The sequence below is a fragment of the Erpetoichthys calabaricus genome, chromosome 3, assembly GCF_900747795.2.
Source record: "Erpetoichthys calabaricus chromosome 3, fErpCal1.3, whole genome shotgun sequence".
Classification (NCBI taxonomy): Eukaryota; Metazoa; Chordata; class Cladistia; order Polypteriformes; family Polypteridae; genus Erpetoichthys; species Erpetoichthys calabaricus.
The window spans coordinates 266,746,603-266,771,981 of record NC_041396.2 but is presented as its reverse complement, the minus strand read 5'-3'; the positions used below and the strand labels follow the sequence as shown (position 1 = coordinate 266,771,981).

Here is a 25,379-nt window from a genome sequence, read left to right as displayed (position 1 = left end):
AGACGAAATGCAGTAAATATGTGAAATAATCACATACACACAAGCCCAGTGGTACAATTTTAAATTTGGAAGCAAGGCACCTGCATCAGACCTCTCCTAGATTAAGGCAGTACATTTAAATCTGAGTCTCCTGTCATATCCAATTAAAACTGGAGCTGAGGGTGAACCTCTGATCAATAAGATGGAGGAGGTAAAGGAATCATGGAGCTTCTGAAGTTAAGTCTGGAAACAACATTCATTTTCACAATGGCCAGATGCAACTGAAAAATCATTGAGATATTTGATGATGACTGGATCAAGGATTTAATGTCTTCAAAGTCAAGAAGAGTTTGAGTTTGAAATTTCATGCACAGAGAAGTTAATGTCAATACCGAAGTACTTGAACTAGTCAGTAATGGTGATAGACACATTGAAGTTGAAGAGCAGTCAGAAGCATTAAGTGGTAGTAGGGTGGACTTCAGTCAGTTAATTGTATACCATGACATAAATGGAAGGGACTGGAAAAGATCTAAAACATGTGGAAGATCCTTAGGGGCATTCCCAAGATATAGGAGTATGTCATCAGAGTAAAGAGAACTTCTGTGATTTATATTATTTAATCAAATAGGAGCAAGTAATTTAGATATATGAATGGTCTCAAATAGCATCTCCACAGTAATGATAAACTGAAGAGAGAACAGCCCCTTCTTGAACACTAAAAAAAGAAGAAGGTATGTCTGAATTTGTGAGCAGGACAGCTGAAGGTATAGAGTACAATTTTTTAATCATGCCTACAAACACAGCACTAAATCCAATCTTGTCCAGGACCTACCAAAGAAATACCCAATTTAGCCAATCAAACATCTTTTCAGCATCCTGGAAGAGTTAAACTGCAGTGGAAGATAAAGATGGTGTTGTATCAATTAGGTAAAGCAGTCTTCTGAGATTATCTGAGGCAAAATGGGAATGCCTGCGGTGGGCAAGTGCCCTGCCTGGGGTTTGTTACCTGCCTTGCGCCCTGTGTTGGCTGGGATTGGCTCCAGCAGACCCCCGTAACCCTGTAGTTAGGATATAGCGGGTTGGATAATGGATGGATGGAAAATGGGAATACAAGAATCAGGATGGATCAGTTTATAAATAAAAAGATTGATGTCTGTGAGCCAGGACTTTAGCAAACAGTTTGATATTTGAATTCATTATGAATAATGGCCTGAAATTCTGACATGGAGTCCTTTGCCTTTTTTAAGTAGGAGAGAGATGACTGAAGTGTTGAATTGAGTATTCAGCATTTGGAAAAGAGGTAAAGAAAACTCTTCCCAAAAGTCTGAAATTAACTGCAAACTGCAAACACTGCTTGGGCCTTTCCCTTTTTTCATAGAGCTCAGAACTTATTTCAGCACGTTCAAAATAATAGAGGTGCCCAGCTACAATGCTTTCATCTCTGAAAGGTGTGGAAAATTCAGGGAATCTAAGAAACTATAAGCAAATTGATAAGGAAGACATGGGAAGCTAATAAAACAGATTGAAGTAGTATGTTAGAAAATGTTTATTTATTTGCTTAAGATCATTAGGCGTATTGGTGGCTCTGTGGCTAGGGATCTGCACTGGCAATGGGAAGGTTGCCGGTTCGAATCACGTAAATGCCCTTGAGCAAGGCCCTTAACCTGCAATTGCTCCGTCCTGGGTATGACGTTAATCTGCACCCATCCCTGCATGTAGGCCCTCCAACCTGCAGGGAAAAACTTGGGGGCTGGTGGCAGAATTGGCACTCCAGCCACCATAAAAAGCCTCACAGTGTTCCACTCCATCTGAACTAGTGTGGTGCTAAGGTGTCACCCGTTGCATGGCTGCATTCAGGTCCTAATCTGGATCCTGAGTTGGTTTATTGTGTTGTGGGTGCGGCAATGCGCATGCTCCTAACCTCCTCCTCCTCCTTAGGATCATTAGTGTTTGCACCAAACCTCATCCTGATAGGGGAGATCATAGAAAATGACTCTTTACAATGGAGATAAAGTGCCAAGAGCATATTGGTCCTCGTCCCTGAGATATAATAATGAACCCTAGTGTGTTAGCTCTTCCCATTGCAAGAGGTGTCCATTTATTTCAGCCCTAACAGCTGATTGTGATGGTCTGGGTTGGCTACACACTCCTTGAGACACTTCTAGGAGCCGCTTGAACCCAGAACTGTTGATAATGTATCCAAAGATGAACCCCAGTAAGTGAGGATACACACAGTCAAGAGTTGGTGTAAGTGAACAGGTGCTTTTATTTCCTAACATGCAAAATTACTGCAATGTCTCTTAATAAATAAATAAATAAATAAATAATCCAGAATAAAAGCAAGTAAAAAGTGAACACCATGGAGGTTGAAAAGTCCATAATCGAACAATAAATATTCAATTAAAACTAAGGTTAAAATCAAGGGCAGAAAAATATTTCTTAAACACACTCTTAACCACAGCGCTCCCTCCCTAAATCTGACATCTCCTCTGCTTATTCCAGATGAGACCCTGCAGCACAAGAGGACATCTTCCTGACAGGCACGGTCAACCATTAAATCTTACTTTGCATCCCCTACTGCCAGTCCCTCTGTGTTCTGCAGGGCGTCATGCTGAGCCTTGCTCCTACTCGTGCTGTCATTCCGTCTACGTGTGCAGAAACATTCGTGAGCGAATGGTCACTCCAGCTCTCCAGAGGTGCTCAAACAGAGCGACCTTTACCCCTCAAGTGCCGGGCAAAATGCTACTGTTGGGATCACTTCCACCATCCTGCCTTCACTGATGCAGCATAGGCTTCTCTGTGATCCTGCCTTTTCTTACTTTTATTTTTGTTTTTAACCTCTGATCACTTGATTTCTTTCTTTTATTGTTCTATTCATTCTCTTTGTTTCTTTCTTTCCCTCATGCTACAACTTCTTTTTAAACTACTGTGGAACACAGGTGTGGTAATCATGACTCCGGTGGTAACAAGGAAATAGGTCAATCCCGCACACTACCTACACCCCTACAAAAATATGAGCGTGCTGATCAGTTATTCATTTAAAATGGACATGATCCACTCCATTCAAATTCATGATTTATGTGTAGAAAATGAGGACAAAACCTCTCCAAAGCTGAAAGCCAAGAGTCATGTTTCAATAAATTCAATAAAAGTTAAAAAAAGAAGATGGATTTAAATGCAAAAGGTATTTACTAAGCAACTCCACTGGAGGAAGGAACTTATCAATTAGTGAATCCATAACCACATTTCCATTGATGCCTATACATATGTCGGTGCCATGAAAACTGAGTAGCTGTATGTCTAAATCAGGTAGAAAAGGAGCTTGATTTAGAGAGGGTGCGCAACTTCTTATAGTTTTCTGTCCTCTCAGCTCTGCAGATAGATAGCAAAAACTGCTGTTTTTCATTATCCGTGATGAGTTAAACTTCACATATAAACCTTTCCTAATGAGGGTAAATGTGTACTCCACATTTCATAATAGGAGCCGATGAAGAAACAGCGACCTGATCTGTTTTGGCACTGACTAATATCAACAACAACATTTTTTTCCTATAGCACATTTTCAGACAAATGATGTAGCTCAAAGTGTTTTACAACATTTTAAAGAAGTTTAAAGAAGTTCCGTAGTTACATCCATGCAAAGAAAAACAAATTATATTTAGATAAGAATAATCCATCTATCCATCCATTTTCCAACCCGCTGAATCCGAACACAGGGTCACGGGGGTCTGCTGGAGCCAATCCCAGCCAACACAGGGCACAAGGCAGGAACCAATCCCGGGCAGGGTGCCAACCCACCGCAGGATAAGAATAATAATAAATAAATAATATACAAAAGATAATTAATGGACACTTAAATAAGAAAGATATAGAATTAAGAGAAGTAAAGTCCGTAAATATAGAATTGTTTTTTTAGAAAACAATTCTATTTTAGATAATATGCTAATATTCTGTTTTTAGATAATAAGCTCAGATGGCCAGAAAAACGTCGACCAGGCTTTAGAAGGAAAGTTAAGTGTATTGTCTTCCTCTGAATTTTCACTGAGGCCAACAATTTGTATGTTTGTTCTGCAGCCATGGCCTGCCACCTTTAAGTGCAATGATCTCTCTGTGTAAGGATCCAATTTTATCTCTGTGTTGTATGACACTGGAGTGTACAGATTGCAATTAGTTTTTAATCTGGAATTCCTTAGACTTGAACGCAGTAAAGTATGTTTCCATATTGGCAATCAAGGCGTCTGTTTATTCCATTGGGAGATTTTTCATCAGTTTCCAGTATGAAGCATTGGATTCGCTAGCGTCCGAAACAGACCTGAAGAACATCTTTTACACCAGTCAGATAAAACAAAATGTTTTGTCCCTTTAATTGTTGGCGTATAATATTGGACAGGTTGAAATGTGTGGGGCAGATAGAACACAAACCCTAAGCCATCGCCAATAAGATGTCACATAGCCTGGATCATTTCTTTTTGTAATTTGTATTAATAGTGAATATTCTGGCAGAGTTGCAAAATTCACAAATAATAATGAAATTAGAAGGAGAGCAGATACTGAAGAGGCAGCAAAAATAATACAAAGCACCATGACAATCATCAAAACTGGATGAACACTTGGAAAAGGAAGTTTTTTATAAAAAAACTGCAAAGTGCTACATGTTGCAAAAAGGAAAATCAGTTATAAATACATGATGGGAAACACTGTCTCATAATAAACAACCTCTGGAAATGATTAAGAGTTTATCTAAGCAATGTGCAGACACAATTAAAAAGTTAGTAAAATGTTAGATTTTATTATAAAAACATTTGAATATAGTTTAGTTTAGTTTATTTATTTATAAAGTACTTTAAAAACAACCTCAAGGCTGACCAAAGTGCTGTACAAAGAAAAACAACACATAAACACATAAGAGCTGAAGACATTCTTAATAGAAAGTATAAAAATATACAAATAGCCAACATATTATACAGGGTTAAAAGCCAGAGAGTAAAAATGTGTTTTTAAAAAGGATTTAATGGCAGCTAGCGAAGGAGCCTGCCTAACATGCAATGGCAAATCGTTCCAGAGTTTTGGGGCTGCAACTGAAAAAGCTCGATCACCTCGGAGTTTGCATCGTGCCCTGGGAACGCGTAAAAGCATCTGGTCTGCTGACCTGAGGTAGCGAGATGATACGTAAGGGTGCAGCAGTTCCGACAAATAAAGAGGGGCACACCCATTAAGAGATTTAAAAACAAATACAAGGATCTTAAAATGGATTTGAAAACGAATTGGAAGCCAGTGGAGGGAAGCCAAAATCGGGGTAACATGCTCATGCTTTCTTGTGCCAGTTAAAAATCGAGCAGCAGCGTTTTGCACCAGCTGTAGGCGAGCCATGGAGGCCTGGCTAATTCCAAAAAGAAGCGCATTACAGTAATCTAGACGAGATGTTATAAAAGCATGTATCACTGTTTCAAGGTTGTGCTTAGACAACACAGGCTTGATATAAATATAAATAATAATAATATTATTATAATAATAAATTTTGAATATAAATCAAAAGATGTTATGCTTAGACAATATAATGCACTAGTGATACTACATCTGGAATCCAGTGTGCAGTTCTGGTAACCACTACAAAAAAAGACACAGCAGAATTTTAAGTCATGCACAGGAGAGCAACCAAGTGCATCCCATGTCTGAAGGACATATTCTATTTTGGTAGGTTCAGGTAGTTAAACTTTTTTCATCTCAAGCAGAGAAGGCCTACATGGGGACCTTAAAGGCAGTGATAAGGTGAATCCAGCTGAATTCTTTCAAGTAAATATCAAATCGCATACTTGGAGGACACTAGTGGAAGTTAAGGAGAAGTGTATTGAAGACTAAATCCAGAAAGCATGTCTTAACACAAACAGTTCTGGGAATCTGGAACAAATTAATGAGTCATGTGCTGAAGCAGAAACCTTGGGAAATTTAAAAAAATATCTGGATGAGATATTGCTATAGCTTAGCTATTAGTTCAACAAAAGAGCTTGATAAATTGAATACTGTCTTCTCATTTGTCCTATCTGTTCCGGTAAGTGTATTCTAAATGCCCGATACCTCCCCCTCCTCCTTTTATGACATGATCAGTGTTCCTCTTTCAGGTCCACAAATGTTGCAGTGTATACCATATATATAAATTGCTGTTGTTTGTAGTTTAGTACTTGTACATGGCTGTATCTCCATTTTTATAGAATTTTAATTCAATTAATTGTCAAGGCCTAATTGAGGTAGGCTATGTCTTGTAGACACTACAGTAACCTGCAACATGCAGCCATGTTTTTGAAAAGTAATGCTGCCAGCACTAATATTTATTCTTACTTAATGAGAAGTAAAATTTAACATAGAAACTCAACATTTTTTTCAGTGGCATATGAATCTATAGCCAGTTCCCTATACCCACAGAATGCTGTAACCACCTAAAAAATTTAAAATAACCTATTGCATCAAATGCCATACTGAGGGCAAGTATAAACAAAAAGGAATAAAATCCCTGATCCACTTTCATCATTTTTTGGTAATTATTATAATGAGAGCAATTTACAATGCCATATCACTTTCAGAACTCTAATTGCAAGTTTTCATGAATATTATACTGATTTAAGTGCACCAAAATCTGGAAGAAAACTGACCTCACCAAACCAACATGTAAAAATGTTAAATTTCAAGTAGGTTAATACTGAGCAATCTGAAAAGAATCAAGATTTGGTTTTTAAAGACTATCTTCAAATTTGCCAGTGTAAGACCAATAAATGAGGACAGTGCCAAAGAACGGGGAAACATGGATCTTACTAATTACAGCAAAGACAATATTACTGGAACATGGGATTACTCAGGAGAATGGAAATGGCTCACGTGTAGAAAATTCCATTTTTATGGCAATCAAAAAATTTAGCCTCTGAAACAGATAGTCCTTTCAAAATTGCTGTTTTTATGCTCTTAAAAACTTGATTGTGACTAAGATAACTGGCCAGGCTATTAACCTCAGCAAACAAACTGAAGTACAAACCAAGGTTATTATAGTTTTGCTTTTTTGTATTAGTTTTTATTTCTATATTATTTCTGACCTTACTTGGAAATTCAGTTTAGTTTTAGTTTTCCTTCATTGTGTATTTTTAGTTTTATTTTTATATCTATTAGTTTCAGTTTTAGTTTTAGTAATTATGGCATGGAGCTCCTACGGAGTTTAGTTTTGTGTCACAATCAGACAGAACTGTGCACTTAACAGATTTGGATATGAGTTTAATGTTAGTGGAAGCTTACTACACTACATGGTTTACTATCTGGTCTTGCTTTTGTCTGATAAAAACAAGCATAATCAAAACTAGATACTGAATATGAACAATTTTACATAATTGTATAATTTTTAAAATATTTTCTCATGAAAATCACAGGGGCTAAGGAAGAACAGGACTCTTAGACTTGAATCAGTGTGCAGACCCCACCTATCTATCTACTGTAGCTGTATTTAGGGAAACAAGGAAAAACAAGCATGTAGTGTCAAAGGTTTGGGGTGGTGAGACTTGAATAGCCCAATATAAAGGACAGTAAACCCATAATGAGCAGAGTAAGAGCAGGTAATAGGAGTACGGACAGGCATAAAACGACAGAGACAGCATCTGAGATTAAGAACAATATATACATTATCTAAACCTATCTATCCAGAGAAGGATCGCAGGAAATCTGGAACCTACCACAGCAGGATTGGATGAAAGGCAGGAAAACTTCCTGGTATGCAATATGTATGATAAGGCTGATGTTAAGAACAAAAAGAATATGATATTTCAACTATCTATTTTGAAAGTGAGAGAAAAACATTGAAAAATGGGAGACAAATATTTTAAAATATAATTCTGCTAATGGATTACTTTCACAATATCAGGTTTTGACTTGTGAATATGAACTAAAAAAGATAAATGCATATAGAATAAATACAAAAACCCATTAGTATGTTTAGTTTTTCATTGCTTTCATCTCTAGATCAGTGCCATTTTATTTTCAAAAATCGGGAGTGGTCTCCCTGAGACTTTCTCATATACTCAGGTATGGGGATGGATATTTGAGGAGTAAACCGCAAGACAATGATTATATTTTTATAATATGTACATTAAGGAACAATCAATAACAAATCAAATCAAATTAATAATATATTGAACAATTGTTATAAAAGTAAAGTTGAATAAATCAGACTCTGCAGCTGCTTGAATAAAAAAAAAAAAATGTATGTGTTCAGGTAAAGTACCACTTCTGGTGATGGATTTGGCCCAAAAGTTAATACAGATCTACAACTGTTGTGTTACAACCACATGCCGAATTTCATCTGTCTATCTAGTTGCGTTTATGAGTTATCGTGTTTACACACACACAGACACACACACACAATTCCAAAAAACGGTATTTTTGGACTCTGGGAGGTCTATCATGTCAAGATGCATCAAAATATTGAGGTCGAATTTTTTCATGATTACTATCTGTATACTTCGTATATGAGAAAGTAAAAAACGATTTCTCCTGTGCGAAGTGGCAGGTGAATTGCTGTCAACAAAAAGCAGTCACCTGAGAAATAAATTGAAACGTTACTCACTAGTGTTTTTTCTGTCCATATGGTAAACGTTTTGATGACCAGCACATTCTGTTTTCAGGCGTTTGAATTACATCTTGATATACAACAAGCACAAAGAAAGGCGGCACAGTAAATCGCTTTCCATTTCACATGCTTTACGCACCCGCATTCAGCTCGCTTTGTAACCGCAAATGCCGCCCTCCGTCACTCGCCGCCGATCACTGGATGAATATGTGCGGTCGGCTCTTGGGGGATGACTTTCTGTTTTAGGGTTAAAGACTAACGGCAAGAATATTCATTCAAAAACTAAAAATATTTTAATAAATTATTATTTTATTTCAGTTAGTCTTTCCAGCTGCTTTAATAGTTTTGTTTAGTTTTAGTTTTTCATTTTGGTTTTGTTAATTATTTTATTTCAATTTACGAAAATGTTTTTTTAATAATAGTTTCAGTTTTGATTTTAGTTTTCGTTAACTATAATAACCTTGGTACAAACCTCTGAATAAAGTCAGACATTTTCAGATATTCTGAATTTTTGGCAGTAGCAACCATGAATGTATGTGAAATGCCTCAAGTGATTTTATTTACACAAGCATAGGCAAGGATAACTCATTTTGGGAAATGGAATTTTAGGCTATGAAATTTGCCAGCTGAATAGTTCAAAAACATAGCTGAGCAGCTTATAGCATTATGGCACTAGATGAATTGTGAACTGCAATACTGAGAGACAGACATATAAAGTCAGGTTAAAAAGGCCATCCAAGGAGCAACTAGAAGTAATATCCATTCAGGAAATGAAGACAAAGGGCAAAAAGGGCTTTAAATTAGAAAGAAGTAACCTGTTTCTTGAATGTATTATCATCAATAGGGTTAACTATAAATAAATATGTGAGAATACAATTTGTGCATTCTAAGAGAACAAGGGGGCTCCGCCCCCTGCTCGCTTCGCTCGCCTACCCCCGGCATTTTGAACCTGTGCCCGCTGGGCAGCCACGTGTGAGGTTGATGCACGTTTAATACGGAGCCTTTGCCCGTGTCACTCTGGGGCCCCCCACTGTTAATACGGAGCTCCGTCCGTACTATTATGAGGTGCATTGTGGACTACTGCGGACCCCGTAGTGTTTCCCGTTTCAGTTTGTATCTCGGTCAGTCGAGCTTTTGTTTTTGAAGCTTTTGAATTCCGTTCTTCATTATCTGTAACCTGCTGTCCATGTGTTTGGCCCCCTCGTTTAACCTGTTTATGACGTTTTACTTTGCTTTCTACTCTGTCTTTCATTTCTGATCTCGCTTTATTCTGCTCTTGTTTCAATGACACCTGGTCCGTGGTGAATATATTTTCCCTTTTTCGAGTAATAATTTACATTTGTTTGCGATACTGTGATGTTTATCGTACTGTTAATAATGCATCAGTGTAATGTGATTCACCTATGCTGTATAGTTTGGACGTGTGAGGATGACGAATGTTTAATACAGAGCGTTCACCCGTGTCACTCTGGGTCTCCCCACTATTACTACAAAGCTCTTTCCGAACTATTATGCGGTGCATTGTGGAGCACTGCGGACTCTGTAGTGTTTCCCGTTTCACTTCGTATCTCGTTTAGTTGAGCTTTTTCTTTTTGGAGCAGTGCCTGCCTGGTCTGCGGCATTTCAGACGCACGTTGTAGGCGCCTGCGTTCATTAATTATATCCAGGCAGGCGCGTGTTTGTATCTCGGTCACTCAAGCTGTGTCGTGTTGAATCCGTGCCTGCTTTGCCTACGCAGTTTGAGACGCGCGTTGTAGGCGTCCACGTTCATTAGATCTCTCCATGCGGGCTCGGTGTCGAAGCTGTGTTAGTTGTTGAGCTGTTTGGTTTTGGAGCCGAGACAGTTTTGCTTCCGTGGTTTCAGACGCGTGTCCGTACCATCTCGGGTTTGATGTATGAACCTTTGTGGACTCCGTAGTGTGTCCCGTTTCACTCTGGGGCGGGGCGTTGACTCCTCTTGTTTTGCTATGTCTCCTCCTGTGCCTTCACCACGCATTAGTGCCACTCACAATATGGCGGCGACGCCTGCGCCTTCCGTATTATGTCGGTTTTTACCATGCTGTGTAGCCGCCTTTGCCTTTTGTACTTTACCGCGCCTTCCGACGCACGATGTAGGCACCTGCACCTTCCGGGTCCGCCTCCGCTGTGTGGTGTGGACATTTAACTGTCGTTGTTTCTGCCTTTATATTCTGTATCTCGGTGTGCATGTGTTTCGTGCGTAGGTTTTTTTGAAGCTGTTGCATTCCAGTTTTCATCATCTGTAACCCGCTCTCCATGTGTTCGTCCCCATTCTTTAATCCCTTTATAAAGTTTTACTTTGTTTCCTACTCTGTGTTTTATTTCTGACCTCGCTTTATCCTGCTTGCGGCATGTCAGACGGTTCGTAGTCTCTCTCGTTTTACTCTGGGGAAGGGGGCTTTGTTCTGTAACCTGCTCTCCATGTGTTTGTCCCTGTTCTTTAACCTCTTTATGACGTTTTACTTTGTTTCCTACTCTGACGGTTCGTAGTCTCTCCCGTTTTGCTGTGGTGCGTCGGGGGGGGGACTTTGTGTGGCACTTGCGCACTATGTCTTTTGCGTCCACGGGCAGGTCCCTGCGTCCATATCCGGTTTACCATTCTCGTTTAGTAATACTCTGACGGTTCGTAGTCTCTCCCGTTTTGCTCTGGTGCGCCGGGGGGGATGTGGGGGGTGGTTTGGGGGTGGGGGCGGCTTTGTGTGGCGCCTGCGCACGTGCGTAGTCTCTCCTGTTTCACTCTGGGGGGGGGCTTTGTGTGGCACTTGCGCACTATGTCTTTTGCGTCAACGGGCAGGTCCCTGCGTCCATATCCGGTTTACCATTCTCGTTTAGTAATACTCTGACGGTTCGTAGTCTCTCCCGTTTTGCTCTGGTGCGGTGGGGGGGGGGTGGGGGCGGCTTTGTGTGGTGCTTGCGCACGTGCGTAGTCTCTCCTGTTTCACTCTGGGGGGGGGCTTTGTGTGGCACTTGCGCACTATGTCTTTTGCGTCCACGGGCAGGTCCCTGCGTCCATATCCGGTTTACCATTCTCGTTTAGTAATATGGATGAGTAAAGTCAAAGCCAGGAAGTGTCATAATGTGCCAAATACCGACTAAGCTACTCTTGCAAAAATTACTGCTGTCCTTGCTGTCTCAAAGATATGAACATCCCATACCTCTCTTTCAGCTGTTGCTCAACTTTCATTGATATCAAATCTTGCCAACTTAATTACAGAAGGGATTTTTCCACTCCACATTAGGAGCTAGAATAGGGATAAAAATAGGAGAAATGAAGTATGTATGTAAAGATTTATTGAGAATTATATCATATCTGCTCAAAGGTACATTCCCTTTCAGATTATTAAATGTGTGGGATTATTAAATAAGACTAGGCTACTTTGCACATAGCTCACAGTTTAATAATTTTTTAACTACACTTCATGTTAATGAGTGATTTTGCATACAGTATGATATGGGTAACATTTTGATTAGAAAATATTCTCTCTGTAAATTTCCAATATAGTAAAAAATACACTGCAAAAGTAAGCCACTTACAGTCATTTTTCAAAGATAGAGTGTACAATCCAAATGTTTTCTTTTTTCATTGCTTTTCCTTTCCACTTTACAGATACCTGGCCAATCCCGTCAGAATCTCATCAGTCAACCAGGTGTTGTTCCCCACCATTTCCAAAGTCCATCACCGACTACTGGAAGTAATTCTCCACTTCCTCAACATGTGCACCTACATAATCAGTCAATGCAATGTCAGCCTCAAGCTGTAGGCGAGGCTGTAACTATGACTGCTCTGGCCCAACAGCAAAGGGATGGGAAACTACTAGAGGTCATAGAGCGCAAACGCTGCCTCTGCAAAGAGATCAAAGCTCATCGGCGGCCTGAGCGAAGCCTCTGCAAGCAGGACAGCATGCCAATACTTCCCAGCTGGCGCAAGAACACAGAGACAAGAAAGACTGGCACACCTCCTTGTCGTAGGCAGCAGACCGTGCTTTGGGACACTGCCATTTAAGTTGGGCTCTGCAAAGAAAAGGTGGTGGTAGTGATAGGTGGTGGGGGACTGTTCGAGCCATGTTATGAACCTTTCATAATTGTACAAGCCTAATACCAGGAGTATGCGAGTGGGTGAGTATTTGCTTTTAGAAATGTGGACAAACCCCTGACAAGGACAACTTAGAAATACTTTTGTCAGCTTGTAGTGATGCAGAATAACTACAAAAACAAGCTGCCAAGGGGTATTCAATTCATGTTGTGTTGGCCATATACAGGAATTGACCAGAATACTCATTGTAGCATAGGTCGCTCACCATAGAGCCCCTGTACAGACAAACATCCCTTCAATGGAGGTTTCACAGTATTTGTTTTTAGTAGAATCAATTAGACCTTGCTATCTGCAGTGCACAGACCTTGTGTTTAATCTTGGATTTCAACAAACAACAAAAGCCATGGTCTCATCAAAAAGACCCTTTCAACTGATCAGAAAAGACACATAGTCACTTAAATGACAAAAGCGTGTATAAGTACTGCTGCTCCAAGAACTGCACACTAATGCATGTGGGCCAGAGAAACTTGTAAGACTTAAGAGTGACTCTTTATTTTATGCTCTTTTACAACTATAAGTGGAAAGTGTAGGAGGCCTACAGATGCTACATATTTGCAGTTGCACTGTCACAACACAACATATTAAAAATAAAAACCAATTGATGAGACCTTTGTTTTCCCATATGCATATACAGTACACATGACAAAACAGTATCACACTACCTTTGCCAAAAAGACAGATGTCAATGCTAATGTCCATAGTGGAAAGGAAAAAAATACAAATGCACCCAAATTTGTTGAGTCTTCTTTTTATAGAAGGCACTTCTGTGTAGGTGGTTTGGATATCACACAACATTGTATAATTACTTTGCTCACCAAGTTTACAGTTTTAATTGGCAAAATGAATAGTTCTGTAAGAGGTCAAGTCAAAGACCCTTTCAAAATTTTGTGGTGTAGGAAACTTTATAGGTGTAGGAAAACTTTCCTAAGTCATTTCAAGTCAAAGATATGCCAGTGCTTCACTCTTATGGTAATAGGTAAACAAGTAAAAGCCAAGGAGTTTGCACCTCTGTTCTGTGCCAAAGGAAAGCTTTCATGTGCAAACTAACTAGGTAAATTAACACCATGCAAATTATATAGATGTAAAGTTAACTTGTTTCTGCTATTCCACACAGGAATATCCTCTCTGCTGAAAAGAGTCAAAGCTCATTTCTCTTCATCCTCACACAGTGAGTGGTTTGCAGTGAAAAACAAGGGAGTGAAAGGCATTTTTTTGTGCTCTGGCCTTTAACAGAGCTGAGTATAAGAGAGAACATCTTCTATAGAGAGGTGCCTATTCATTGACTGAAATGCTTATAATAGTGAAGCACTGAACTACTGGAGTGTTTTATTTTCCTTTTTACTATTTGTACCTCTGAGGGGTGCAGTGCTATTGTGAAAGTGGGTGCCTTTTGACCAGAAAGTATTACAAATGCAATATACTTCTGTCTGTATTGGCCTTGTGCGATTTAGCTGAATTGCTGAAAAGAATTTTGTTTACAGAATGGCAGTCTCTAAGCAATTGGAAATTGTTTGCTTTATTTCAGTATTAGGGCAGCAATACCCAGAAAAAGAAAATATGTAATTTAGAAACAGATGTTTTCTATATCTAATTTAAAAAATATATTTATTATCATATATTTTGTTAATCTTATTTATTATTTCTATTTATTACTTGGTTAAATTTAAAGGATAGGCTACCAAGCTGGTGAGATAAAACCCTAATATCCTTTTGACAGGTACCATTTTTCAGAAGCTAAACAAAAACAAAAAAAAGCATACTAGTCTTTATCAATCTAGCGTGTGACAAGCTTGCTTTTTCTTTTCAATTAAACAATAAGCACAAAAGTAATTTCAAGGTTTTAAAAGCTCGATTACATACTGTAAGGAAAACACTGGAAAATAGATGACCTTTGCAACTTGAGTATCTGTAAATACAGTTGTACTGCTGCTCTGGCTGGTAGCACTTCAGAGATGTGGTGTTGCTATCTAAGTAGTGTGTGCTGAGCTACCGATTCACCTGGTCAGGTGCACTGTGGCAATGGGAATAGATGTGCTGTTACTTGAACATTTTAGGCCACTTTGGTTCTCTTCACACTGGAGTCCTTTTCATTGAAACATTCCATTAATTTAGGTTGTTCAATGTAAGTTTATAATTTTTTTTTTGTTTCACTTATGTCTTTACTGAGGATTATAAAGAAATGGGTTCAAGGGTCTGCATCACTTTACATTATGTGTCTGTAATTACAGTGATCTTGTATAGCAAATTGTCACTTATGAAATATATCAGTACAAAATAACCATACATTCTTGCAGTATGCTTATTGTGTACACTGCACTACATCCTGATTTTTTCACTGTTTTTATTCTAAACGTTTGTAAAGAATTCTGTTCTTAAATTTGTTGTTCCCTCCTTTAAGGAAATTATGTGTACTGCAACAATGCATAATTATAAAGTGGGTTTACCAAGCATGGAAATATGAAGAACATTTCAATTAAGAACATTTAACTCTGAAGCGTAAACACATGATTTTTCTGACAAATATGCAATCTTGAACTGCATCATAGCGTCCGTTTACATTATCCTTATATATCTGTTTACAATTGTACATGTTAATGGGGCTTTTCCACATTGTTTTAAACTTTCATTAAAATGTAATGGAGAATATGCCACGATTGTTAAAGAAAGAAAAAATGTGGTAGTGTATTTTACCTTAAATACAGTGTTGTAGGAGATATTCATAGCAGTTTAGGAATGTATTAGATGTTTAAAATGGACAGTTTGAATGCATAATCCACTGTAAGGATAAATCTTTGAGTGCATATTCACGTTTCCTACTGTTTAAATTGACATTCGCATTTTTCACCCTAAATGGCTCGACTATCAAAAGAAATTAATTCCCTTTTACTAGTACTGTTGCCTGGACTTCACACCTGTCTGTATAGATTTTGCATGTTCTTCTTGTTTCAATAAGTGTTTTTCATTCAAGGTCTCCAGCTTTCTCCCCACATCCCAGAGATGTGGAAGTTTTGTTAATTGAATACTTTATATTTGACTACTCTAATGAACATGATGACTTGATTACTACCTTGAACCCAGGGTTGCTGGGATGTGTTCCAACCTACCCATCAACATGAATTGGATTAAGCAGGTTCAAGAATGAAATGTAATAAGAAATTGTTAACCATGTCCAAGATTTCTCTGGGTAAATCAAATCCATTTTACTTTCATAATGTACCTGAATTATCACTCATTGATTTGTTTTATTTGTATCATTTTCTGTCTTAACAGTAGTTACTGGAGTACTAGGCTTCATCTTCCTTAAATTAAATTGGTCTAATCTGGTTTGAAAATAAAATAATGGGAACTGACTTACTTAGCCTTGGCAGTATACCATAACTTAGTAAATATAATCCAAGCATCTATCCACATCCAAGAGTGAACAACTAACTGAAAGGCAAGAGCATTTTACATTCCATACTTCATTTATATTCAAATGAGAGACCAAAATAAAGTATTTTCACATTTTTGAAAGAAACCAAAAACAAACCAAAAGCTTTATTACTGCAAGTATTGAAAATGTAAAATAACATTTTACAGAAACTGAAGGAACACACACCAAACCAAAAATCAAACTATGTTCACATTTCAGTCCATTTTCAGTTTTAAATAGGACTGCCTGCGTTATTCTCTGAGTATTCCATTTTCCTGCCAAGTCCCAAAGTTTTGAGTGTCAAGTGAACTGGTAGCTCTAAATTGGCTCAGTATGATAGTATAGGTGTGTGAATATTTGCTTTGTGTTTGTTTCCAATCTACAGTCCAGTACTGCAGAGAGAGCAAGGCATTGCCTCCTCGCAACCCTGATTTGGACATGTGGATCCAAAAATAGAAAAACAGGTTAAAAACTTCATTGTGAATGGATGGCATTTCAGTAAGTAAAAAAGGAAACTTAGAGAAATACATAAATTGTCATTAAACACATGCCTGTTGACACCATCATGTGTTTTATCTATATCTTTAAACCATAGCCCAGTAGACAGAAGAATATCTCTTTCATCAGCAGAGAAGAGACATAATATATAACAAGTTGCACACAGTTGTTAGTGCTCTTAATAACAGAGCTCGTCAAATGATGGACAACATCAGGTTTACAACAAAATGCTTGTTTTTGGCACGGTGCAATTTTGCAGTATTGTTATGTAAAGAAAATGCATTACTGATAAGTATCTCAAAGGGAACCTCCCGCTCCAAACTAAAAGATTTTGCAGCTTTGAAGCAAGTACATTTAAAAGTGAACATTATTGTGATTATCCAGTAAAATCTGCTGGTTTAAATTTACTGATTTCATTGGCCACATGGTTTTACATCACATTCTAAACACAGCATTCAGTCTCCCTTAGAAGAGCCATATTAGCTACATCTTTATACAGAGAAATTATAATCTGTTTATACAAAGTAGAAATGTAATTAGCAACAGAGTCAGGGACAGTACTACTAATGGAAAAAAACTTGTTAGCAAAATACATTCACTGAATGCTAGAACTGTTTCATTTATGTAATTGATTTGATTAACTATGTGGAAAATCACATGACCAACATTTGCAATATTAGAGGTTTTGTCGACTTATAGAGGTAAATACTTATTTTCAAAAGTTTTAGTAAATTTTGTACATTTTTCAGTGATGCAAAACAACACATTTCTTTATTTCACTAGTCACCAAAAAAAAAACTTGACAAATAGGAATAAAATGTTTTTTGAATTTAACTTTTTTGTGCTAACATTTTATGTTTATTTCAACTCCTTGGTAAAACGATCACTTAGTACACAGGAATGTCCCTGAAGCTCACTGACAAATACAGCATGCAAGCTGTAATTGAAGTTATGGATGTGAACATAAACAAACACATAACAATGTACACTAATCAACAAACTGAGGTATATATTTCTGAGAAGTTTAGCCCGTGCATAAAGAACTCCTTTCTGTTGGAGTCAGAAGTGCTCTGGTTTTGGAATTACATCCTCTTAGCATATTTTCAACACACTTCACTTTAATTCTTAGGAGAAATATTTGTATTAGTCTCTACCATGCAAGCCTCCTATGGCGCCGTGGGAACATCAACCCAACCAGTAACAATGACTTTTGCAGTGGAAGTTATTCTTTAGCTCAACTGGTTAGATTTCATAATGTGCATGGTCAGGGCCGAGATTAGATCACAGGTGTGGGGTAAGCCATAGCAGATGCAGAGAGTGCCTAGGTTATCTGCTGAGACGCAGAGCCTCTGAAGAGAGGCATGAAGTAATGAAAAGGTAAGATCTGTGTTTGCGGAATGTAGATGATTGTACACTAGTTATTTGCTGATGTAGATTGGTTGATGTTTTATGAAATTACCATTACTGTATTACAAACAACAAAACACTGTACATTACTGCAAGAATTCAAACAACTCACTTAGTCACTTTATACTTTTATAATCCTGGGTATTTGGCTTTTTGTTTGATATAATTATTCTGTAATTTTGAGGTAAATGTACATAATTTTAACAGATTTTGAAGTGCATTGCAAAGTTCACTTTTTTCTAATGATTTTAAGGCAACTTAAAAGCTTGAATGTTTGCTTAGGGCCTTACTCTAGTTTTATATATTTATTCCTGCTGTTTCATTTAGTGCTTTATTTTTTTTCCACTAGGAATGAGTTGGGGTGGCGCAGTGGTAGCGCTGCTGCCTCGCAGTTAGGAGACCCGGGTTCGCTTCCTGGGTCCTCCCTGCGTGGAGTTTGCATGTTCTCCCCGTGTCTGCGTGGGTTTCCTCCGGGCGCTCCGGTTTCCTCCCACAGTCCAAAGACATGCAGGTTAGGTGGATTGGCGATTCTAAAATTGGCCTTGGTGTGTGTTTGTGTGTGTCCTGCGGTGGGTTGGCACCCTGCCCAGGATTGGTTTCTGCCCTGTGTTGGCTGGGTTTGGCTCCAGCAGACCCCCGTGACCCTGTAGTTAGGATTCAGCAGGTTGGAAAATGGATGGATGAATAGGAATGAGTTTCCACTTTTTTAAATCTATGTGAGTTGGCATTATGACCTGTTTATCCTGACTTGATAGGGTAATTTATATCACCTGTGAAAATGGTCTGCCTTACACATTACAACACAACATAGCAAATATTTTATAGAAGCTATAATAAAATTAAATACAGTTCCACAGAAGACATTAGCAACACACCTGTAATACAATTATAACAGATTTCACACTTCGATTTTACCAGCTCATATTACAGATCCTGTACATATCTAATAATACTAACAATAAAGTTTTGCCGTACTGGTCATTGCATTCTTTCACTTCAGTCAAGTTTGGAAGGACAGTATTTAGCTCAGCTGTAATCAGAATGCAGTGAATATTGCTGTCACCTGTAGTTTAGAAGACGTTAAATAAAACTATAGTCCAAGAAACTATAAAATTAATAAACTGATTGCCAGTCATAATTCTTTGTCATAATGTCTACCTTTCTAAGTTGACATTACATATAATCATAGAAGTTCCATTTTGTGACTTTCTATATGTGAATTTCGCTTTAGTAACAAACTAAAATGCTAGAACATGGAAAAATTGCTTTGCTGCTGATAGTTATGGAGAAAGTAAAGGAAGCAGCCTTTTTAATAGGTAAGAGCTGCCATCATTTTCACAGTGAGCCTTGTCAGATCTTCTTGTGAGTTGCATTAGTGCACAGAGTGATGTCTAAAAAAATGATAGCAAAGTTTTTTGCTTATTTCATTTGTTTGGCATGCAAGATAATCACACATGTAATCATTATTTGTTACAAAGTTATTGCTCCTTCATTAACTTGCTCCAAATAAAGAGATAATTATAATCGTTTTTTTTTTTTTAATTATTTATTATTATTAATTCTGCGGTGGGTTGGCACCCTGCCCGGGATTGGTTCCCTGCCTTGTGCCCTGTGTTGGCTGGGATTGGCTCCGGCAGACCCCCGTGACCCTGTGTTCGGATTCAGCGGGTTGGAAAATGGATGGATGGATGGATTATTATTAATTAAATTTTCCCAAAACATGTAACCTAGAAGGGCAGAAACCACATGGCATTATTCACAATTAGGTTCCAGTCTCTAAAATATATTGTATAATTTTAAACTACAAAGATATTTATGATGGCAGTTTTATGATACTGTATTTTACAGTGATTCATGAATAATATATATCCTCAATAAATGAGTACCACTTCTTGTCTGAGATATCAGTGGAGAGTTCCCTTTTTATGCATTGCATCATGTTGTGGTGGCCCGTTTTAAGACCATCCTAACAAATATAAATCTAACATTAATCATTGTGGACACATGGGTTTTAAAGTCACATCATGAAATGATGCAAAGAAATTCCTAAAGTTGTTCAAAAAAAGTTGAAATTTGCTAGTCTCCAGATGATTACTGTCCTTCTATTCTACTATATAACCCATTCTTGTCAAATATATTTAAAGGTCATCCAATCCAAGACATAATATCGAGGTGGGAAACATTGTTCATTGATAAGAACAAGAACAATGAGTAATAATTTGGCAGAATACACCATAATGATCCTCATACATTCTGGATTAATGCTCCATGTAAAGCAGACCCTAAAATGTTTTTTTATGTCACGCAAAGGCTCCATTATTTTTGGAGATGATACAACATAAAATTCCACAGTAACAACCTCATACAAATGAGCATGTTAAGAATTTCGTGATTGAGCCATGTTCTGGAGATGTTTTACTGCATCTCCATAATATGTCATCACTGAAGTGACAATAAATTATATTGAATCAGAGACCTCTCAGTGCTGTTAAATACCAGTTAGTGCATATATAAGATGTCTCATTGCATTTATTGCCTGAAAATCTGGCATAACCAGTTACTGAAAATGTATATTTAAAAAGTATATAAATTTACTATTTTTGTTGATTTGGGATCCTGTAGTTTTATTTTGTTGAAGATTGGATAACCTTCAATGTGAAAAAATACATACACTTGGCACTGAATTGAACCCATCTTGATGTGAATACTGCAGTTTAAACAGTATATGTCTGCTGGTTCCTTTAATTTGCCACAATATATTATTAACTTTGAGATCAGCACTTTTAATAACTAATAATTAATTAATCTGTGCGGGAAAGTAAGTTGCTCAACACTGTTTTCCAAAAGTAATATTAATGAAATTAATGATACAGAATACATAAATAACATGCTAAAATGTCCTCTGCCATTGTTGCATGGTACAATACCTTCACCCCGTGCAGCTCAGGTGTTATTTTATGTTATTACTATCTTTCAGTCTCAGTTAAAAATTTTAACATACTTAAGATCTGGATAGTAACTTCTTGTAAAGCCCCTATTTTCATTCAGAAATAGTCTGCTCATTCTCTCAACCTTCTCTGCATTGTATACAGATCTGGCTTTTTTTGTAATAGTTCCTGGTGCAGTCTCACAAACACTGATATTCCTGAGTGCGACTTGAGGTGAACAAGCACGGGCTGCTTTGACACTTCTTTTTTAGCTATTTAATTTCTTCAGATTTTTGGTGGTTTGATGAACAATAAGTCACCAGTCTTGTCAGTAAATGACAACTGAACCTAGGTATATGGTAAGCACTTAGGTGAAAATTAACTTAGGGTTGTGTGTAAAATGTTACCTGCCAATCGCAAGACTGCTTAAAGAAGTTACTGTACACAAAGGGCATGGCTCTGTTACCTGCGTTCATAAATTAATGTGTTTTTTTTTCTTATTACTCCAGTTATCTGCATTGCTTATTTTTTATTTGTTTTGATAAACACCTCAACTGAATATTTTTATGTGTTACATAGGAAAAAGATCAGAAATGTTTTGTAAAGACTGAAGTTGAAAGTCTTTTCACACTGCACTAAAATGCAACAACTCTTAGTGTGTGCTAATCTTTATGTTACCCCTGCACATGCAGTCTCTCCTGACTGTAAATTCCACCCTGACTTTAGCACCTGAATCTAGCACACATTTTTATTTCTATTTACGCTGTTCTTTTGTGATACTTTGATATTTCAGATTATAACTGTTCCCACTTATCAGATATCTTTCATTAATTGTGTAAATGTTAGCTGACACAATAACTGATCTCAGAACCAATGAGGAGGTCAGGTAAACATTGCACAATACACAGTATATTAATCTTCACTTTTAAACGTAGTGTTATTTTTTCTGTTGTATGCTTTTTCTGATTATATGAGGTTTTATTGACACCCACAATGCTGGCAGCATGCTTTGCTATAGTTGTACGTGGTAGGACAGTTCAATTTTGCTCAGATCACATGAGTACAAGTCAGCAACACAAGTTAATAAAAATGAGTCTATAACTTGCCTATATCAATTCCAGGGTTTACAAGGATTTTTAAAGGATTTTTATAACTAAAGCAAAATATGTTATAATGTGTTACTCATGTGTAGATTTCAGGGAGAAATGTTGAAGTTTGACCTGAAATACTAATTCTTAAGTATGATCACAGTAGTAATGTGTGTCAAGGATTTAGGCTGGTGCCTCTATAACTGTAATTTGTGTAATGCTGGTTGGGGAGTGGGTTTAAAATCTGACATTTTTGCACTAGCAGGGTGTTGATGAGGTACCGGGGTAAGACAAATCATGGATTCAATTCACCTTTGGTTACTTATGTCACTGAAATGTAAGTAAAAATAACGTACTTAAACTCCTTTGAAATTTTTCTCATTTAATAGTGAAGACCTGTGAATGTGTTTTACTGAAAATGAATGGATTTTATTAGCCAATAACATAAACAGACAATATGTTGCTCACAATGACACCAACACTTATCAGACTACCCCACCCTGCAGTGCCCAGAACAAATCAATTTTTAATTATTTTATTTTTTCTGGAGAAAAATGGCACCTAAGTCTGAGTGGCGTAATGTGTAGATGTGGTGCGTGCATTGTGAAGGTAATTGAAAGAACATTTAATGCTGGAAAATACAAGGAAAGAAGCAATTTTGTAAGTTGCTGTGTTTATGAGTTAATAAAGAAGTTAATTATACAGATAATAATGATTATAATGTAAAATGTTTCTCTTTCTTTGATGAAATGCCAAGTGATTAATGGCCTCTGTATAAATCTTTTTTGTAAAATTATTCTGTGCACTACTATTAAAAAACAACATATGAAAAAAATTGCTTTTTATTTATTGTGAACAAAGTTTTTTTTTTTTTTTTATATTTTTTAGCAGGCAGCTGCAACTAACTGCTTAAATAGCTTCAACACGCTACTTGAAAATAATGCTGTTTAAAGAAAGAAGACGGTTAAAAACAGGTAACAAAGCATGTGCAAATCAGACAGAGAATGAACCAAACTGAAATGGCTTTGAAGGCAATATGGTAATACAAGTATGTGTAGAGTGTATCAGGAACCTCTTGTGGTGGATTAATGTATAACAGAGTTATGAGTGAAATGACATGTGCAGTCTATCAAACAGGCTATATAGTCAGTCAGCTAGCAGTTAAATACAACAGTGGTGTCAAAAAAGTCACATTTGGTCCTTTTGTAGCTTATGAGCAATGCGCTATGATCGCCTCAGACCCAATGAAGTTCTGCTGGAAACAAAAATCAAAAAGGTGTAGCGCCAAAAACATGTGAGCACAAAACCTGTGCAAGTCAGTAATTATTGGTTTGTCTGAAAAATTCTGATTTTGTCTCATTCATCCTGATTGATTGTCCATAAAATGGCAAAAATCCCAATGAATACATGAATTCCTCTTTCAGATGTCAACAGTGCAGATTGATCAAGGCAGTGTAATTTTGTGGAGTGTGTTTCCATGGGTCTGTACCATTTTTACCTACATATAATGCCCACTGTATATCAACAGGAAAATTAATTTTGATGCACTTTCTTTTAGCATACTGTATCAGTTATTTTTTTTATACTGCATTAATTAACATAACCTAAATGCTTCACAGAATCCTAAATTGTATGACTCAAGGTCCGGTTTGTTTGGATGCATTTAGCTCAAGCAGCTTTTTCCTCGTCTAGATCACGGGGAGCTATGCCATTTCTTATGAGCAGTGTATACAAAGCAATAACAAGTTTATGTTCTCCTAAAGAAATTACAAAGTTAAAAACCATAGCAAGAGACTACCTAGTTTAATCAGTGTTATGGCAGACTTGTACAAGTTTAGAAAACAGTCAGCCTCTAGATAACTCAGCAAGACAATCTAAATAGAAGTGAATACTGTATCCAGCTTGGAAGTATGAATAAGATTGCTTTCTTTCCTCCCAGTGTCAAATAGTTTGAAGTCAGATATATTATTACAATAAAAAATTATGATTATTATTTTAATTCTGCCATTACTGACAAATCTCCCTGATAGCAGTTACATATCCACAATTTCATCCACCTGATGAGCTGCAATATTACTTATTTACTTAAATGGGTTTATTCAAAATGTGTATTTTAATTTTCTGAAGCGATATCCAGCAGTTTCAGGATACAGACCTTTAGACATCCTTAATGCCACTCAGCTTCATTTCCTAAATCAGTTAAAGGAATACTACACTCTCCTGGATTTCTTTTAAATAAATGTTCTGAAGTCACTGTGGAAAGAGTTTGGGGTATATATACACTATATATATTTATGCATATATATATATATATATATATATATATATATATATATATATATTTCAATAGATTTACTGGAGAGCAGCTTTTCATTCTACTTTAGCCACTCTGACTAGTACGGAAGCGTATTAGGACCACAGTGAAGAAAAAAAAAACCTATATGTCGAGAATAAAGTCGACCTGTGTCTGTATTTTTTTTTTCTTCCCCGTGGCCCTAATACACTTCTGTAGTCTAGACAAAGGCATTCCTAAGCTTATATAGACATAGGTAAGAAAAAACATCTAAAAAAGTAATAAATCATCCTTTAGACTATGGAAAGTTGAAAACTTAAAAGTACACAAACATATCACAAAGATAAGAAAATTAAAAAATAATAATAATTTCCTTCACATCCACCCAAAAATGATCATTTTCTTATTGGTTGCTTAAATTTAAATTTTCTGTTTTTCGTTGTGTGATGATACACAGTAATTTTATTTCAAAATTTTATTGAGTTAAACAAAAAAGTCTGTCTGTTCTTTTATGTTTCTTGGGAGGTTGCCGAATAACAACATTCATGAATAAACACTCTAGCTATTTATGTCACGTAATCCAAATGTCAGTTATCTAATTTGTATGCTCATATCATCCAAAATATTTTTTTTCTTAAATATTGATAAAATATTTCTGGAAAATAGAAGTAGTTCACAGAAAAGAAGCATTGTATTATCCAGAAAATATACCCATTCTTTAATATAGGTGTTTAGCTTTACCTGCATGTGGACAGCTGCTTCAAGCAAAACACTTACTAGCTCAGCATAAGCAGACCAAATGGTTGTCTTCAGACCCGAGTGTCACTTGATGCTTCTGCGCCTTACCAAAGCAGGTGCCCGCACCACTGTGGTGCTATTTGTTGAAAACATCTTTTATTAGCCATGAACCCATATAGGAATATGGCAGTCACTCACACCATGTGCTCTTAGCACTGTACTTTGAGTGTATTATAATGAAAGTTCCTCTGCTCATTATTTTGGCACACGTACACTGTTGGTTATATAAGAATTACTTATAGCTACTTCACAACACTTCACATG

General features: G+C 37.0%; 1 protein-coding gene across 1 annotated transcript in view; it reads left to right on the top strand.

Annotated features, from left to right (window-relative positions):
• Positions 1-22,859, top strand: part of LOC114648899 (neuronal tyrosine-phosphorylated phosphoinositide-3-kinase adapter 1) — a 239,590-nt gene extending 216,731 nt beyond the window's left edge. The window contains exons 7-8 of the mRNA XM_051924056.1: positions 12,207-13,906; positions 13,943-22,859. Of these exons, the coding sequence (XP_051780016.1) occupies positions 12,207-12,602 (396 nt within the window). The 3' untranslated portion in view covers positions 12,603-13,906; positions 13,943-22,859. The remainder of the gene's footprint in view (positions 1-12,206; positions 13,907-13,942) is intronic.
• Positions 22,860-25,379: the final 2,520 nt, after the last annotated feature.